Below are 17,372 nucleotides of genomic sequence, written 5' to 3'. Positions count from 1 at the left end.
GGCCCAAGGAGTGTTTGTGCAAAAATAATTTTTCTAGTATAAGTAGACTTTTTGGGGACTTAATCCCAGCACTTGCGAAACAGACTGTTGAAATGTACCTACTAATGGTGCCACAAGGCCACAAACTGGCATTCTACATATTGAGAATTGTTTCACTAAAGTCCTTTTTCCCGGCGTATTTTGGGCTTGGCGGTTTAAATGACTGATTTCTTTGGTGTAATACCTGGAGGAACTCACAATCCAGTAGGTTACTGTTCATTACCTTCTGTGTGCCTGGGGGGTGGGGAAGAAGACGGAAAAGGGGCCTGATGGGAGTTGGGAGTGATGTAACTAACTTATCTAGAATGTGGTGATGATTCCAAGCCTATGCACTTGTCAAACTCCTCCAATTGTACTTTATTGTATGTAAATTATACTTTAATAAATCTGACCTTTGAAAAGCTTCATGTGCTGCAAAATGTCCCTTGTCGGCGGGCTTCTTACCTGGGCAAGACCTGATAGGCGAGGAGAGGGAAATCGAAGCACAAGAATGTGGGGGCACTCGAGTAGTGTTGGGGTACTGACTAGCAAGACCGCTACGCGTCCTGAAGGACGCGGGTCTCTCGCAGCCCTGGGCAGTGGATAGGAGACCAAACAGTTCCGGTTATCCGGTGCCTCACCGGCTCGGCTTTCGTCTCCCGGGGGCGCCACCACCACCGCCCGAGGGATCACGGAAAGAAACACGTAGCCTGCTTACCCGGGTCTGACTGTGACCCAGGCGGCCGGTCACCCTAGGCACCCGCACAACCCTGTGGAGGTGGCCAGCAGCAAGCCCAGGCCGCAGCGACTGCCGCCAACCCACAGGGAAGTACTTGCCGCCGGAGAGTTCCTCCTGCAGCACACCCCCACTAGCGTAGAGCTAACGCGGGACGTTCCCGAGCTTGGGATGAGAAGGCGTCGCTCTCGGTGACGCCACTTCCGGCGCGCCACCTCTCGACGCGCCACTTCCGCCGCCGAGCTGGACGGGAGGGGCGGGTGGCCGTTGGGTGAGGCGTGCCATGAGGCCTCGGGCGCCTCCGCTGCCAACCGTGAGCGAGCTGTCGGCGCGCGGGCGGCCTGGCGCGACGCTCCGGTAAGGCGTGCGTGCGGTGGGACGGGAGCAGAGACTGCGCTCCCCGCCGAAACCTAGCTTCGCGCCCTGGGTGTGCAGCGTTCGCTCGCCGCGGCCACGGCCGGCCTCTTTCCAGAAACCGGTTTTGTGCGTTCACCGTCTAAATTCGCGTCGGCTTTTAGTTCTCCTCCCGCCTAGGTCTGGAGACGGGCAGGAAGGTAGCGTGTGTGGATGTGCGTAGTGCCAGGCACTGCGCAAAGGGCTTTGCTGGTGCTTTTTAAGTCTCGCAGCCTTCGGATGCTGACGGAGGTTGGGGGTCTCGGTGCAGCCCGTGAAAAAGAGCCTGTTGGGAACTTGGACTGGTACTTTGAAAGCCTCGGGTTACGTTTTTCCTTCCTCTTACCCTTTGCATCAGTGAGCATTCGTGTCCCTCTTCCTCGCTTCCTGCTCTCTTTTATGTTTCGATGCAGGTGTATGAATAGGTATTGGCAGAGTACGTAAACTTTTTTCAAGAAGACAGTACAAATCAGAGGTGATTAAATGCCCTCAACCCCCACCCCCAAACCCGTAGTTTGGACTTTAAATTTCATAGAATTAAGTTTAGGTTATCGTGTAATCGGGATCGCAACACTTGAAACCTTGTGAGCTCATTTTAGAAAAGCATATCAATTAGCATACTTGATTCAGTACTTGATTTCTGCACTGCTATGTAATTGTTAAAAAGTGACATTTGCAGTTAGCGCCACCAATTCCATCATAATGCTGGTTGTTTTAGGTTGACTGTGGACCTCTTAAAACAGATCATCAATATTTGGGATTAAGTATATAGAAAGCACTTAGAATAGTACTTGGCACCTAACCAACACTGGGTAATTATTAATTGATATTATTATAATGATGATGGTTATTTGCAAAGTGTCATACCAGAGGAATGCAGAGTCTTTATGGTTTCTGGGGGTTTTTTGTTGTTGCCCTTATTGTGAAATACTTCGCTTTCTCTTTTTACAGATACATTTACCCTTTAGAAATAGCTTCACAGTCAAAATAAATTTACTTGTTTTATTCATATAAATTTGATTTTATGGAGGAAAAGTGCACAAATTACAGACGTTTTCCAATTAAAGTGTCATTGTTTTTAATCTTATCTGCTATCTCTTAAACTAGTGACAAAATAGTCATTTCATTACTGAAGTTGGTTTTGAATATTTTGGAAAAAAGTTTTTGTTTGTTTAAGGGAGCTAGAGAAGTAATTTGGAAAATGAAATCACTACTTTTAGTGCTAGGGGTGGGGCAGAAAGACAGGCAAATCAGAAGGCACTGGTACAGTGCTGATAACCAGAACCCATAGTGCTGATAGCCACATTTACAAGAAGCTCTACAGATCTTTGCATTAAAAGAATAATATCCGGGGCTCCTGGGTGGCCCATTGGGTTAAACGTGGACTTCAGCTCAGGTCATGATCTCATGGTTTGTAAGTTCAGCCCCAAAGTCGGCTCTGTGCGGACAATGCGGAGCCTGCTTGGGAGTCTCTCTCTCTCTCCCTCTCTCTCTCTGCCCCTCCCTCACTTGTACATGCACTGTCTCCCCCTTCTCAAAATAAATAAACTTAAAAAAAAAAAAAAAGAATGATACCCATCAGGGGGAATCAGCAAAATGCTAATGTGAGTGTATTCCATATTCCACATTCCACCCTCTCTCCCTTCCTGGCAAATAGGAGTATCCCTAGAATATATGCTCCTCTTGCTTTTTCCTGAAGCAGGGACAGGGCCAGGCAGTACAATAGCAGAATGACTGAAAATGTGGACTTTGGTGTCAGATTTAGATTTAAGTCACCACTCTTCCACCTACTCTCTGTGAATTTGGAAAAATTAGGAGTCAGGGGGACATTGGTGACAAGGTAAACATGAGGTCTGCTTCTTGGTAAATGTCTTGGCTCTTATACCACCAGGACAAACCAAAGTAGATGCATAATGAGAATGTTTTCACTTTGTCAAAGGAATATCAGATTTTAAGTGCAGTGGAGCAGAAATTGCCAGTTGCTTTGTGTGACATCACAGCCCCAAACGCCAGTATATCCAGTATACATAACACAGTGTTGTCATTTGCAGACAATAACAGTTTTCTTTGTTTTCAGACTGTAGCTGTGTCAGTGTGTTATGATGCCGTCTCGTACCAACCTGGCTACTGGAATCCCCAGTAGTAAAGTGAAATACTCAAGGCTCTCCAGCACAGACGATGGCTACATTGACCTTCAGGTAAATGCAGAAGGGAGCTGATCAGACCAGCTGGCTCTGTTTCTGTTGAGTTAGCAGGAAGGCCTTGCAGGTGGAGGTTTTGCTAAGCCCCTGGGGATTAGAAGGAGCAGCAAAAAAGAAACTAAGCCCTGAGATCCTTTCAGCCATAGTTTGCAGAAGGAAGGACCTTGGTAGAGCAATTTCAAACCAATATAAATATTGTTCATTTCTAAGAATTTTTAGTTGTGACACATGACACCAGAGCCCAGTAGTTGCAAATTTTATCTAGTGTATCTGGAAAATACTCAGATTATGTTTTGTTAAGTAGAATTTTTCTAAGGACTGTGTCATTGGTTCATTTACACTTTAGTCAAAGCCAGTTCATCTTTTAAGGGAGAAACTCACTGGTAAAGCCAGCAGATTGTGGGAATCTTCCTTCTTTCCTGATGTCATGAGATCCAATTTATTAAAGGTATTTTTTGTGGCAAACAGTAAGTAAAACAGAATATTTATTAAGTTTGTATCCTACCCTGATCGTTGTTTATAAAATACTTAATGGTGTAACATCTTCTTTTGTCCACTTCCCCTCAGAATACTTTAGGTGGGACCAGGGCCAAGGAGGAAGTAGCAGGAACCCATCCCTTTAAATATAAAAAAATCAATTATTCTTGGCATTCTTTGGACCCACACTTGAAGGAGAGAGATTTTGTTTTGTTTTGTTTTGTTTTGTTTTAAAGTATACATCTGGGAAGCTTCCAGCCAGTTAGGTCAGATGAGGCACACCTTAGAAAGCTTGTCTCTGATCTTAACTTTGAATCAAACTTATTAAATACAAGTCAGGTTACTTCATGGGGCAGGCAAGTAATGCTTGAGAAAAAGCTATTTTTAAAACCTTTTGACTATATGCTGACTTAACTTTGAATGCCAGACATTATTTTTTTTTTTTTACTTCTCCAGAGCATGATGTTCACTCTTGAATCCCTGTAGATTAGTACAGCCTTCCATGTGCCAGGCATCTAATAAACCTATGTCTAATCAGTGAATGACCATGAAGTGTCTTTTGTTTTTGTAAGAAAATATTTTCTTATGGTACAGTGAATGGTATGTGGAATGAGATTAGAAGTAGAAAGAGTAACGTTTTGCCGGGATTCCTTTGAGTGACTGTTAGAGCAATAAGTAGAGCTTCACCTCCTGCTTGTCCCTTTCCTTTCTGTCTCAGAGCTGTACTGAGTAGTAGGACTTCCTTCAAGGCACACAAAGCATCCAGATTGGTTCTTATTATCTTCCCTGTTTTAAAGTGTCTGAGTCCTGGTGTTTTCATAATGCTCTGCCTTTTTTTGTTTCTCTTCCAGTTTAAGAAGAGCCCTCCTAAGATCCCATATAAGGCCATTGCACTTGCTACGGTGCTGTTTTTGATTGGCGCTTTTCTCATTATCATAGGCTCCCTCCTGTTGGCAGGCTATATCAGCAAAGGGGTAAGCAGAAGCATTTGTGGGAATGTGTCGTAAAATCTTTAAAGTGTGAGTCTGGGCTCTGTTTTATATTCATATCTAGTACAGCAGATTCCAGCAGTAAGAAGAAAACTATTTTCTTCTAGATTTTGTTCTCTGACCACAAAACACGTGTATCTTTGTTTTGAGCAACAACAAGCTTGTCCCACGGTTTCTATGAGGTGGGGGGGAGCAGGTAGGTAAATTTTCCCTTTGAGATGTTGGGCAGTTTTCCGACTGTCATAATTTGGGACAGCAAAGCCAAGCCTGGCATTGAGGACTCCTGATGGATAAAGGCTGTAACTGGAGTAGAATGTGTTATTATAATTTTGCAGTGCCAGGGTTTGGGGAGAAGCAGTGAGGCTTGTATAGGTCTGGGGCCACTGACCAAGCCAGGACTTGCAACTCATGAGTCTTATCCTTCTTACACTGGGTTTGGTTGGAGTTCCTGTTACGAGTTAGTATTTTATCTTCAAAACCTAAAGTGATATTTGGTGTTTCTTTCTCTCAGGCTACATACAAACACTAATACAGAGTGTCCAGGTTGTTCTGAAGTAATAGTGATCATAAGTTATGTCTACTTTTTTTTTTAAGAATTTATTTATTTACTTTGAGAGAGTGTGTGTGTGAGTAGGGGAGGGGCAGAGAGCGAGGGAGAGAGAGAATTCCAAGCAGGCTCTGCACTGTCAATACTGAGCCTGTATTGACAGAGCCTGATGCAGGGCTTGAACTCACAAACTCCTGATCTGAGCTGAAACCAAGAGCCAGGTGCTCCAGGTTGTCGGTTCTTCATTTTTTTTTTTTTTTTTTAACGTTTATTTATTTTTGAGACAGAGAGAGAGCATGAATTGGGGAGGGGCAGAGAGAGAGGGAGACACAGAATTGGAAGCAGGCTCCAGGCTCTGAGCCATCAGCCCAGAGCCTGATGCGGGGCTCGAACTCACAGATCGCGAGATCGTGACCTGAGCTGAAGTCAGACGCTTAACCGACTGAGCCACCCAGGCGCCCCTATGTCTGTTCTTCAGCACGCACCAGGCCAGGGGATGATGGTCCTATTACTCTGCAGAGGGAACACAGTCAAGAGCTGAAACTGTGGGCGTTAGAGAAATGAGGAATAGCATGTTGCAATAAAGTGGCTGCATGTGGCTTTTTTTTTTTTTGGAGACAGAGCAAGGGGGAGGGGCAGAAGGAGACAGAATCATAAGCAGGCTCCACACTCATACTCAGCACAGAGCCCGATTCAGGGCTTGATCCCATGATCCTGGGATCATGACCTGAGCCCCTGCATGTGGCTTTTAAAAAATGTATCTGGAGTGCCTGGGTGGCTCAGTTGGTTAAGCAGCTGACTCTTGATTTCACCTCAGGTCATGGTCTCATGATTTGTGAGATCAAGCCCCAGTCAGGCTCTACAATGAGCATGGAGCCTGCTTAAGATTCATTCTCTCTCTCTCTCTCTCCCTCTCTCTCTCTCTCTCTCCCTCTCTCCTTCTCTGTCTCTCCCTCTCTCCCTCCTCTCCCTCTCTCCCTCCTCTCCCTCTCTCCCTCCTCTCCCTCTCTCCCTCCTCTCCCTCTCTCCCTCCTCTCCCTCTCTCCCTCCTCTCCCTCTCTCCCTCCTCTCCCTCTCTCCCTCCTTCTCTCTCTCCCTCTCCCCCCGCCTCTGCCCTTCTCCCTTCCTCGTGTGCTCTCTCTCTCTCTCTAAAATTAAAGAAAAATAAATGTATCTGATCTGCTTTGAGTTCTTAATCTATTTAAAATTATTAAATGGCCGCCAGATGCTTACTTGCTGCAATCTGCGTTTGAACACTTCACTTCAAGACTGTGCCTTCAGTTAACTTTCATTGCAACATGCAGTATCAGTTTAATTATAAAATTTGAGATTGGAGGTGAGATCCACATGCAGCAAATATCATTTTACCTTGGATAATTTGTTTGCCTTGTGTGGTTTTTCAAAAGACTGCTTTATAAGTAAGGGTAAAAATGGGTTTGGTTTCTTTTTCAAGTTTATTCATTTATTTCGAGAGAGGGAGAGCAAGAGAGAAAGTGGGGAAGGAGCGGATAGAGAGGAAAAGAGAGAGGATCCCAAGCAGGCTCCACACTGTCTGCACAGAGCCCAACCTGGGGCTCGATCTCGTGAATCATGAGATCATGACCTAAGCTGAAATCAAGAGTTGAAGTCTTAACTGACTGAGCCAACCAGGCACCCCACATTTTGCTGGTATTCCTGAGTGTGCATCTTCAGTATACATCTGTAACAGTTTTTACATAAATCGAAGGGCGCTATCTTATTATCTTTGACCTTGTTCTTCTTCATATTTTTGTTAGCTTTTGGGGTTTGTGTAGATTCGTGTTTAGTTTTGTTTGAGGAAGACTATTTTGTAAGGAGGTGCTGTGTATTTACTGTGGCAGATTGGTTCTGAAACTTCAGTGTTAATCAGAATCAACTGGCAGACTTGTTAACACATGGATTCCTTGGTTCCACTCCCAGAGATTACAGTTCTGTAGGTAGGTTGTCAGAATCTGCATTTCTAACAAGTTCCCAGTATTGCTGGTATTGCGTTGACCTCATTTTGAGAACCATTGCATTGCATTAGGAAGCACATAATGGTTATCCTGATTTTTAGTTGCTATTAAGATAAATTGTTGTGTTTGAATGTCTTCAGCCTAATTCATTTATTATAAACTTCTCCATCACCCTTTATACTAATGAATCCAGTTCGGTCATTTGCTGCATTTATCAGCTGAAATTCTGCTATAAAGAACTTTTCAAATCTATCTGATTACCCCAGAATATAATATGTGTAGTGAAGGTAGGAAGAATGTTTATTCCTCTTTCACAACTTTTATAAAAACATACCTTGCAAGCTCAACAGGTGATCGAATGGTTAGAATCATTATAAACCCATGTTTTTTACATATTTGTCTCAGTCCTAGTCCCTATTCTTTTTAATATCTAAACTGTCCCGTATTTGGCCAGTAGGACCTCTGTGTGTTACTCTTGTGTCTTTTAAACCTGACCCACGTAGTCTTTGATGGTTTTTTTGCTTTCTGGCACAGCAGGTTATCCTAGGCCCATCTGTACATTGCCTGTCCCCCAACTAATAAACAACCAGTTCTCTGAGGAGCCCTGGTTTCTTTATAGGAGGTAGATTTAGAGAGGTCACAAATTGGTCATTAATGGTACTCATGCTTTGGTTTTCATAGTTTCTGGGCCTTTTCAGTGACAGAATTAGGAAATAGATTTTTTAAAAAATTTTTTCAATGTTTGTTTATTTATTCTTTTTAATTATTATTATTTTTTTTTAACATTCATTTATTTTTGAGACAGAGAGAGCATGAACAGGGGAGGGTCAGAGAAAGAGGGAGACACAGAATCTGAAACAGGCTCCAGGCTCTGAGCTGTAAGCACAGAGCCCAATGTGGGGCTTGAACCCACGAACCATGAGATCATGACCTGAGCCGAATTCGGACGCTTAACCGACTGAGCCACCCAGTCGCCCCAATGTTTATTTTTGAGAGAGAGGCAGAATGCGAATGGGGCAGGGGCAGAGAGAGGGGAGACACAGAATCTGAGGCAGGCTCCATACTCTGAGCTATCAGCACTGAGCCCAGTGTGGCTCATACTCTCGAACTCAGGTCATGACCTGAGCTGAAATCAGATGCTTAATCGACTGAGCCACCCAGGCACCGTGATACCTTTTTTTTTCATGTTTATTTGTATTTGAGAGAGAGAGAGAGCGAGCCTGAGTACACATGGGAGAGGGGCAGAAGAGAGGGAGACTGAGGATCCCAAGCAGGCTCCACGCTGACAGCAGAGCCCGGCATAGGGCTTGAACTCAGGAACTGCGAGACTGACTGAGCCACCCAGGCGCCCCAGGAAATAGATACTTTTTAGACGACAATTTCAAGTAAAAAATTTAAGATTAGAGTTGAACTCAATTTCTTTGATTTTTATATGTATGCCTGTCCTGATGATCACAATATCTTGCCTTCCTTACCTTAGTGTATGTTACACATATAATAGCTTTAAAATAAGTGTGAATGTTAATGCTAAGTAAAAAAAGGCTGAATGCGCTCTAAGTTTTCTTTGTAATTCTTTTAATCCTTAGGATATGTCCTTTTAGGGATGTACAGTCAATATCCTGCAAAAGATAAAAGAAGCAGGAAAAACAAGAAAACAAAAGTAGCACCAAGTATGTCAATTGTGAGAGTTGTAGACTTTATTGTTGTTGATGTTCACATAGTCCCATCTTTGGCCTGAGAGAGCCCCTTCAAGTTCTTTTTTCTTGTTTTGTTTTGTTTTGTTTTTTTCCTTCCTGGGTTTTAAGCTTGTTGAGTCATTGTGTGCAGCTGAGGCTGCTTGCCTTACATGTATTACCTCCTCTCGTTTTTCTGTAACCATAGGAGGTAAATACTCCTGTTGCTGTTTTTGAATGAAGCAACCGAAATTATACTGAGTAGCTAACCTATCAGTGTACATTGTGTAAGTAGCCCTGTTTAAATGAGATTTTTAGATTGGGTTTAAATCTTTAGATGAGGGAAAGCCTACAAATAATGGGAAAAATCACAAAAGAAAAAGAGGATAGGTTTAACTGTATAAACGTTTAAAACTATACTTAAAGACAAGACACAGAGCAGTTTTACAAAGGTGGATTCATTCAATACACTTATATGTTGGGTGCAGCTGGGAATACAGGGATGAACAAAGTCCTTGCCTTCAGGGAACTCCCCAAATATTTGAAGCCCTGCTGATAAAGAGACTAAACGTCATTCCTTCCTCTTTGACCTGGGAATTGTGCTCATGGGAATATACACTAAAGAAATACTCTGAAAAATGCAGATGAAGTTTATTGTGGTATTCTGTACAGTCGGCCGTGTGTGTGTGTGTGTGTGTGTGTGTGTGTGTGTGTGAGAGAGAGAGAGAGAGAGAGAGGGGTGTGGTTGAGTAAAATTGCGGTGTATCCATTACAGTGGAATGATAGACACCATTAGTTGACATATAATGTATCAGCTTCAGGTGTACAACATGATTCAACATATGTATAGATTGGGAGATAATCATCACCACACATAGTTACAGGTTTTTTTTGTGATAAGAACTTTTAAGATCTGTGTCAGCAACTTTCTAACATAAAACACAGTATTGTTAATTGTGGTCACATGCTGTACATTGCATCTCCAGAACTTACTTATTTTGTAACTGGAAGTTTGTACCTTCTGACTGTTTTCACCGTTTTGCATATCTCCCAATGAAGAGCTTTTCATAATATTTTGGCAATTGCTTGTTAAAATAGGGCACAGGGTATGGTGTGTTTACAACTAAAAACTAGAATGGAGAAACTAGAAATAAGTTCTTTCTTTATAATATTTAGTGCTTTGCAGTTTTTCTACATTTTATAATAAGGAGGAAAAGAGATGTCAACCTGTTCCCTTTGGTATATTTGGGTATTCTACCCAAAGGAAATATCCTGAAGAGTAAAATACTGATATGTGGATTGAACCCATGGCTTTATTTAAAATTTACGATTTGTGTGGTGCTAATGTGTTTGCCTCCTTCTGCCACCAGGGGGCAGACCGGGCCGTTCCCGTCCTGATCATTGGCATCCTGGTGTTCCTGCCAGGATTTTACCACCTGCGCATCGCCTACTATGCATCCAAAGGCTACCGGGGTTACTCCTACGATGACATTCCAGATTTTGATGACTAGCACCTGCCCTCAACCCTGAGGAGAAGAGTCACAGATGGGACTGAGACCAGCTTTAAGATACTGAGCAGAAACTGGTTAAGGGCTAAAGAATTCTGCAAGTTGCAGACGTTCAACAAAAGAATGGCCGGATTTTATGGGTCCATCCTCAGGATGTCAACTGAGCTTACAGTTACCAATTAACTAATTAGGGCATGCTCTGTTTTTCGTCTCCTGGCCCTAGCAAAAGCTGACAAGTTTTTCCACACGAATATATATCTTGGAAGGGTGGCAGTGTTCGTGGTGTGGGAAAGCAGGAGGTTATTCTGTAGTGGGAAGAGTTACTGCTACCATCCTTTTTAGCTTTCAGCATTTCTTTTACATAGTCTTCGTTGTCGGTTTGTTCTGGTGGCAAATGGAAGAATTCAGTGTCTCAGACTTCCTGTTACTAGCAATTTATTTTGAAAACATTGAAGTATCTTATCCCTACACTCATCTCTAACTTTGTGTTCTAGTGGAAGATCTTGGCAAAATCAAGTGTCAGCGTGGGTGCAGTTTTACTTGGTTTCTTATTAGCAGCAGCCAGGACTTTTTAAAATCTCAGATCAAGTTTCCAAAAGGTAGACACTTGCTCTGTTCATCCATCCTTAGCTCTGATTTGGCCTACCAGTAAGCTGGCCAGCATATCATTTGGGTCATTCTGTTCTTTGTAGATCAAGGTGTTCTGTATACCATGCCTTTAAGGACTGAACTTTTGGCTGTTTCCTAAGGAAGAGGTACAGATAAGTGGTTATCATTTAGAGATTATAAGCCCGTTGTTAGCAGGTTATATTATGATGTCATTCTGCTGAAGATCCCAAGACTCGACCTGGATCCCTAGAGGACTATAGACTGCCTTAGTTTGTTTCCTAGCTTGCAAAAAAAGTGACATAATCAAAAGAAATTAAAATGCCAATATCTAAATCCTAGACTTAAAACATGTTACTTTTAAGTGTATTTCAGAAAACATTTAAAAAAAAATTGTTTTTAATGTTTATTTCCTGAGAGACAGACAGTGCAACCAGGGGAGGGGCAGAGAGAAAGGGAGACCCAGAATCCAAAGCAGGCTCCAGGCTCTGAGCTGTCAGCACAGAGCCTGATGCAGGGCTCAGACCCACCAGCCTTGAGATCATGACCTGAGCTGAAGTCTGACACCCAATTGACTGAGCCACCCAGGCACCCCTTACTTCAGAAAACAGTTTAATGATTGTATGTCCCCCTTTTTTCTTTCTTTCTTTCTTTCTTTCTTTCTTTCTTTCTTTCTTTCTTTCTTTCTTTCTTTCTTTCTTTCTTTCCTTCCTTCCTTCCTTCCTTCCTTCCTTCCTTCCTTCCTTCCTTCCTTCCTTTCTTTCTTTCCTTTTTTGGTTTCACGTGTAAAATTTAGTGATTCATCACTTATATATAACAACCAGTGCTCATCCCAACAAGTACCCTCCTTAATGACCATCTCCCATTTAGCCCATCCCCCCAACTACCTCCCCTCCAGCAACCCTCAGTTTGTTCTCTGTATTTAAGAGTCTCTTACGGTTTGCCTCCCTGTCTGTTTTTATCTTATTTTCCCCTTCCCTTCCCCCATGTTCATCTGTTTTTTTTCTTAAATCCTACATGAGTGAAATCATCTGATATTTGCCTTTCTCTGACTGACTGATTTTGCTTAGCATAATACCCTTTAGTTCAGTGATTATATATTTTTGATCCCAGTACCCAGGGCCATCTTCATTTTTAGATAACTGGCATTGTGGGTCGGACTGCTTCTCAGTTGTCCTTTTACCACAAGCTTATGGACGTGGGTGACTAGCAGCCTGGAAGTGCCATCAACTGAGATTTGGAGGGCTGTGGGTGGAACAGGTCTATTGGGGAAGATGAATTCAGTTTGGGATGTGTTCAATTTTACATGTGTACTCTCCATCCACATGGAACTGTTGAATAGGCAATTACAAAGCATGGATCTGGAGTCCAGGAGGGAGACTAGGCCAGAGACAGAAAGTGAGTAGTCACTGTTGGAACAGTATGTAAAAGCTGGGTGATACTATCCACAGAGCAAAGTGCACATGGGGAAGGAAAAAAGAAAAAAAACCTAGGGCACAGAAAACGGACAAAGCAGGGGTGGCCTGAAGCAGCCTCCAAAGTTAGATGCATTTGGTAATAGGAGAGGAGGCTGGGGAGCCCAGTACTCTAATTGAAGTTCCTGGGCCTTGACACTGGAGACTTTGAGATCTATTACACTTTATCCTGGGAACTGTTTGCAAAGCAAAGCTCAGACCAGAAGGTTTTGGGCAGACCAAATTATTTGGTCCTTTTAATAAGGGCAATGATGCTGCTAGTAAGGGGAAAACACTCAAAATGGAACAGAAGGGTATAAAATGAGAACTAAGCATTTTGTGGTAGAAGGTAAATATTTGTTCCCCAGACTCAGTCTCTAAGGTTGTCTAATACACCTTTCCAGAAGTGTTCTAAGCACATGAACGTACATATCCTTTTTTAAAACTCAAGTTCCCATTGTATAGGTCTATAATTTCCTCCCCCCCTGTCTCCCCCCCCCCCCCCCGCCCACTTACTTTGGCAGATATTTCCATATCCATGGAGATCAGCCATGCTCTTTTAAAAAATCTAGGGGTGCCTGGGTGGCTCATTCAGTTCATGTCCGACTTTGGCTCAAGTCATGATCTTTGGCTCAGGTCAGGTTCATGAGATCGAGCCCCAAGTCAGGCTCTGTGCTGACAGCACGGAGCCTGTTAAGGATTCTCTCCCCTCGCTTGTGCTCCCTCGTTTGCGCGCTCACTCTCTCAAAGTTAAAAAACAAAACATCGGGGCGCCTGGGTGGCTCAGTCGGTTGAGCGACCGACTTCGGCTCAGGTCATGATCTCACGGTTTGTGAGTTCGAGCCCCACATCAGGCTCTGTGCTGACAGCTCAGAGCCTGGAGCCTGCTTCAGATTCTGTGTCTCCCTCTCTCTCTCTCTGCCCCTCCCCCACTCATGCTGTCTCTGTCTCGGAAATAAATAAACATTAAAAAAAAAATCTCATAAGAAAGAAAACATCTAAACCTTCATAATGTGAATGTTTCTTGAACACTTTGCCAGATGTTGTGCCAAGCACTTTTATTACATACTCTGTTTCATTTTAATCCTTGGAAAAAACACTTGCATTGGATAATGTTCTTAGCTAATAGGTTGGACATTTGGTACTCCTATGAAGGCAAAGTCTGAATTTCCCTTACCAAGTGTGAAAGCCAGATAGATGCCTTCAAGGCCTGGACAAGTAAAGAAGTGGGGTATGGGGGGTGGGCAGAGCTATAGACAGCAGCAGTGGGGACCAAGGTCAATTGTACACTTTACCTGAAAGCAGCCTTCCTCTCCCCATCTCCCCGCTTACAGTGTTGGCCAAACCATGTGCTCTAGCTTTATGAGGATTTTCTTATCTGCAACAACTGTTAGGCCTCTCTCTTTAGTCATTTCCAAGGCTAAAAATCCTCCCCGATTGGATCAGCTGTTCTACGTCTAATGCAGGTTCAGACCCATTGCCTCTGGATGAGCTTCACCTGGGCACGTGGCAGACGCATATTGACTGCTTGCTTTCTGCCAGGGTTTGTTAGATGGCGGAGGCAGCGGAGCAGAGGTTGCAAACTAGTGGCCGCAGGTGTTGGCCTACGTTTTGTTTTCAAAAATGGGAAGGTTCACACTATCTTGCTTTGGGGCTTTTCTTGAAAAATCAACAGATTGTTCTTCCTTATGAGAGGCCCCAACCAACTGCAGCAAGGTAGTAAAGCAGCTTCATCTGAGCAGCGTTCTCCAGTTCTCCGTTGCTTGGTTACCTTTATACCCAACCTGCTAATTTTCTTCACTAAAGGCTGAGAGTGTCTTAGGGACCCACAAAGTCCAGCCCAGTGCTTGTGGGCACTTTGGTTTATTAAATGGAGAACCACGGGGCACCTGGGTGACTCAGTTAAGCGTTTGACTTCAGCTCAGGTCATGATCTTACACTCCGTGAGTTCGAGCCCCGCGTCGGGTTCTGTGCTGACAGCTCAGAACCTGGAGCCCACTTTGGATTCTGTGACTTCCCCCCCTGCCCTTCTGCCTCTCGCGCTCTGTCTCTCTCTCAAAAGTAAATAAACATTAAAAAAAACATAAAAAAAAATAAATGGAGAACCAACGTTGAGAGCGCATTTGCACGTCAGGATGCTATGTGCCGCTCCTCTGAGGTGTGGACAGTTGGGCTGGTACCGTTTGACTCAGACATTCCCAAATGACCCTCCCATCGGCTGCCTGGCAGGCCAGCTGCTCTTCAGAAAGATTGGGTGCCGCCTGGTGAGCCGAGTCTCCGCCTGGCACCCTCTGCTCAGGCCATTGAACCCAGTTCCCAGGCATCCTGTAAGTTCCCTCCAGGGTCCTGCCGTGTCCCCTGCCAGCTGGCACAGAAGAGCCTGCTGTTCCTGGTGCGATGAGGGAAGCTGGTAGGGGGACAATAACAGTTTTGACTTTCTGCTGACCTTCCAAGTGCCCTAAACTAAACTCACCTGGGTTGTCTTGTGTCCTCTAAACTCCTATCTTGAGGCCTCTCTCCTAGATAGAGTCCCACAGGCTCCTGGCCTCACATTATGGTTTAATGCCAAGGGTAGGAGGAGTAGACCGAATCCTGTTAGCTGGGAGCTATTGGACAAGTTACGTCTCGAGCTTCAGTTTCCTTATCTAGTGGGGGATAAACCAAGTCCTGTCTCCTAGGGTAGTTGTGAAGATTAGGTTAATGTGGGAGGGGGCTTCAACCAGAGCCTGGCACGTAGTAAGCACTCAGTAAATGGAGGCTGCGGTCTGAGAAGGTGAAGACAATCACCCCTTCCGCTTCAGGGAGCGGTGCCTGGGGTGAGGCTCGGGAGGGGAGAAAGCCCATCCGTATTCCTGGGGCCAACCTGAAGAATCTTCTGTTCCGTGGCCGAACTGCCCTGGCTGCCGTTGGGCAGAGCTGGCGTGGTGGTCGGCCCCAGCTGAGGCAGGGCTCCCCTGAAGGAACCGGAGGTGTGACGAGGTCTCCGGACCCTGGCCCCTCTCCAGCATGCAGCTGGGAGGCTGTGTGCTCCAGTCCCGTGGAACGAGAGGCGAAGGGAAAGGACCAAAGCACCGCAGTGCGGCCAACGGAGGCCCTGCCCGGGAAGGCCCTGCAGAGAGGGCCCTGGAGACCAGAGGTGGTGCAGCTGTAGTGCTATCGGACCGTGTCACCCTGGAGCTTGGCCTTCCCTCGCCTTTCTTCCCGTGGTCCCTAGTTTCACCTCCCTCTCCACTGTCCCTCCTCAGTCTTGCCCCTTGCTATTCAAAGTGTGGCCTGTGGACCAGGAGTTAGATATGCAGAAGCTTGGGCCTGCCCCAGCCCTGCCAAATCCAAACCTGCATTTAAACAAGACGTTCAGGGGGTGCACTGCGTGTCAGTGCCTGAGAAGCAATGGTTTGGTGCCCTGTGCCTCCTAATCTGTTTCCTCCCTTTGGGGCTAGACCTCCCCTTAGCACCAATGGCTGAGGGTGGGGGGGGCACCCAGAATTTGTAGCTCCTCCTCCTTGATCCACCACTACTCTCCAGCTGAAACAGTAACTCCCAGTGTCTTGAGGAAGGTTCCTAGAAATGGCCTGGACACGACGCAAGAAGGTTTTGTGAAGATCCTTTGTGTGAGCAGTGAGAAATCAAAATGGAAGTCCCGCAGATGGGGAAAGGCCATGGCAGGAGGGGAAGCACACTCTAGTGTTCCGGAGGTAGTGTAATTTAGGACCCAGTGAGAGGCAGGATCTGTTTTCTGGCAGTTTCAATGGAAGCCAGGCCTGGTGGCTTAGTTTACCCTGAACACTGGAGGTGCTGGCTTTCCTCCCTGGCTGGGTGGGTCTCCAGTGCCTCCATTCTTTCATCCCTCTCACTAACTGGAGAAGAGCCAACTAGAAAATGCTCCAGTCCTGGCTCAAGTGCTCATCTTTTGAGAGGGTTTTCCCTGGGCTTAGTATCCACAGAGTTTGCACTTAGACCAGCACCCTCGGGACCAGTGCCCCCCCCCAACTGAAAAGGTGACAACGGTGGAATCACCAACACTGCTAGCAGGGTTTGTGGCCTGGCAGAGTTGGGAAGGTGACTGGCACCAGGCAAGAGTTGTAACCATGAGGAGCTGGGGCTGAGTAACGTCTCTGGATAGAACTGCAGGCTCCTGTCCCCTGAGCTGTGATGTGAGCCCTTTAAGACTTAAGAACATATTGACAGGGTACTTGCTGAGAGTTCCAAGTTTCCCCTTCTTGGGCATGTCAGAATAATGCCAAGTATTTCCCCATTTAATGGCAGAGGGCAGCCACAGTGACACCAAAAGAGCACGGAATGATGCTGGCCCAAGATCAAGGACTCCTGCTCATTCTGAACATTGACTCAAGATGGTCTTCCTCTGCATTGCTCTCCCGGTGTTTACGCCCCGCCTCCAGCAAGGGGCCGGGGAGTCTCTCTCCTCCAGTCTTATCTCATCGATTGGCCCTAAAAGAAGTTAACTTCTCAAAGCACAGAGATCGGGGTCTTGCAATGTAGAAGAACAAGGCAGGCACAAAGTCTCTAGAGTCACATAGGTTTGGGGCAGAGCACATTACATTTACTTTCCAAGGCCCGGGTCACCAAAACTTGAAACCTGAGAGTACATGGGAGCAAAATATCTCCTTATTAAAACAAGCCAACTTGGAAACATTAACCAAAAAAGTAGACCACAAAGCTTAGAAGGCAGCTCTGTTTTCAGTCCCAGCCTTAATCTAATCTTATTTTATCTCCAGACTTTGTTTTAAATCTGTCTGTTAATTCACCTTGAATTCTACTTTTTTTAAAAGTTGATTT

General features: G+C 45.0%; 1 protein-coding gene across 3 annotated transcripts; it reads left to right on the top strand.

The window, feature by feature from the left end:
• The first annotated feature begins 955 nt into the window (after positions 1-955).
• On the top strand, positions 956-11,462 carry TMEM230 (transmembrane protein 230). Of its 3 annotated transcripts, none has more exons than XM_015078163.3 (4): positions 956-1,111; positions 3,225-3,345; positions 4,677-4,799; positions 10,378-11,462. In XM_015078163.3, the coding sequence occupies exons 2-4, from the start codon at positions 3,247-3,249 to the stop codon at positions 10,516-10,518; spliced, it is 363 nt and encodes a 120-aa protein (XP_014933649.1). In that variant the 5' UTR covers positions 956-1,111; positions 3,225-3,246; the 3' UTR covers positions 10,519-11,462. The 3 variants fall into 3 exon arrangements, with proteins under 3 accessions (XP_014933649.1, XP_053056193.1, XP_014933651.1); XM_053200218.1 differs by lacking the exon at positions 956-1,111 and adding an exon at positions 1,164-1,308; XM_015078165.3 differs by lacking the exon at positions 956-1,111 and adding an exon at positions 3,718-3,796.
• Positions 11,463-17,372: the final 5,910 nt, after the last annotated feature.

Source organism: Acinonyx jubatus, chromosome A3 (assembly GCF_027475565.1).
Source record: "Acinonyx jubatus isolate Ajub_Pintada_27869175 chromosome A3, VMU_Ajub_asm_v1.0, whole genome shotgun sequence".
Taxonomy (NCBI): Eukaryota; Metazoa; Chordata; class Mammalia; order Carnivora; family Felidae; genus Acinonyx; species Acinonyx jubatus.
This window is presented reverse-complemented; position numbering and strand designations above follow the sequence as displayed.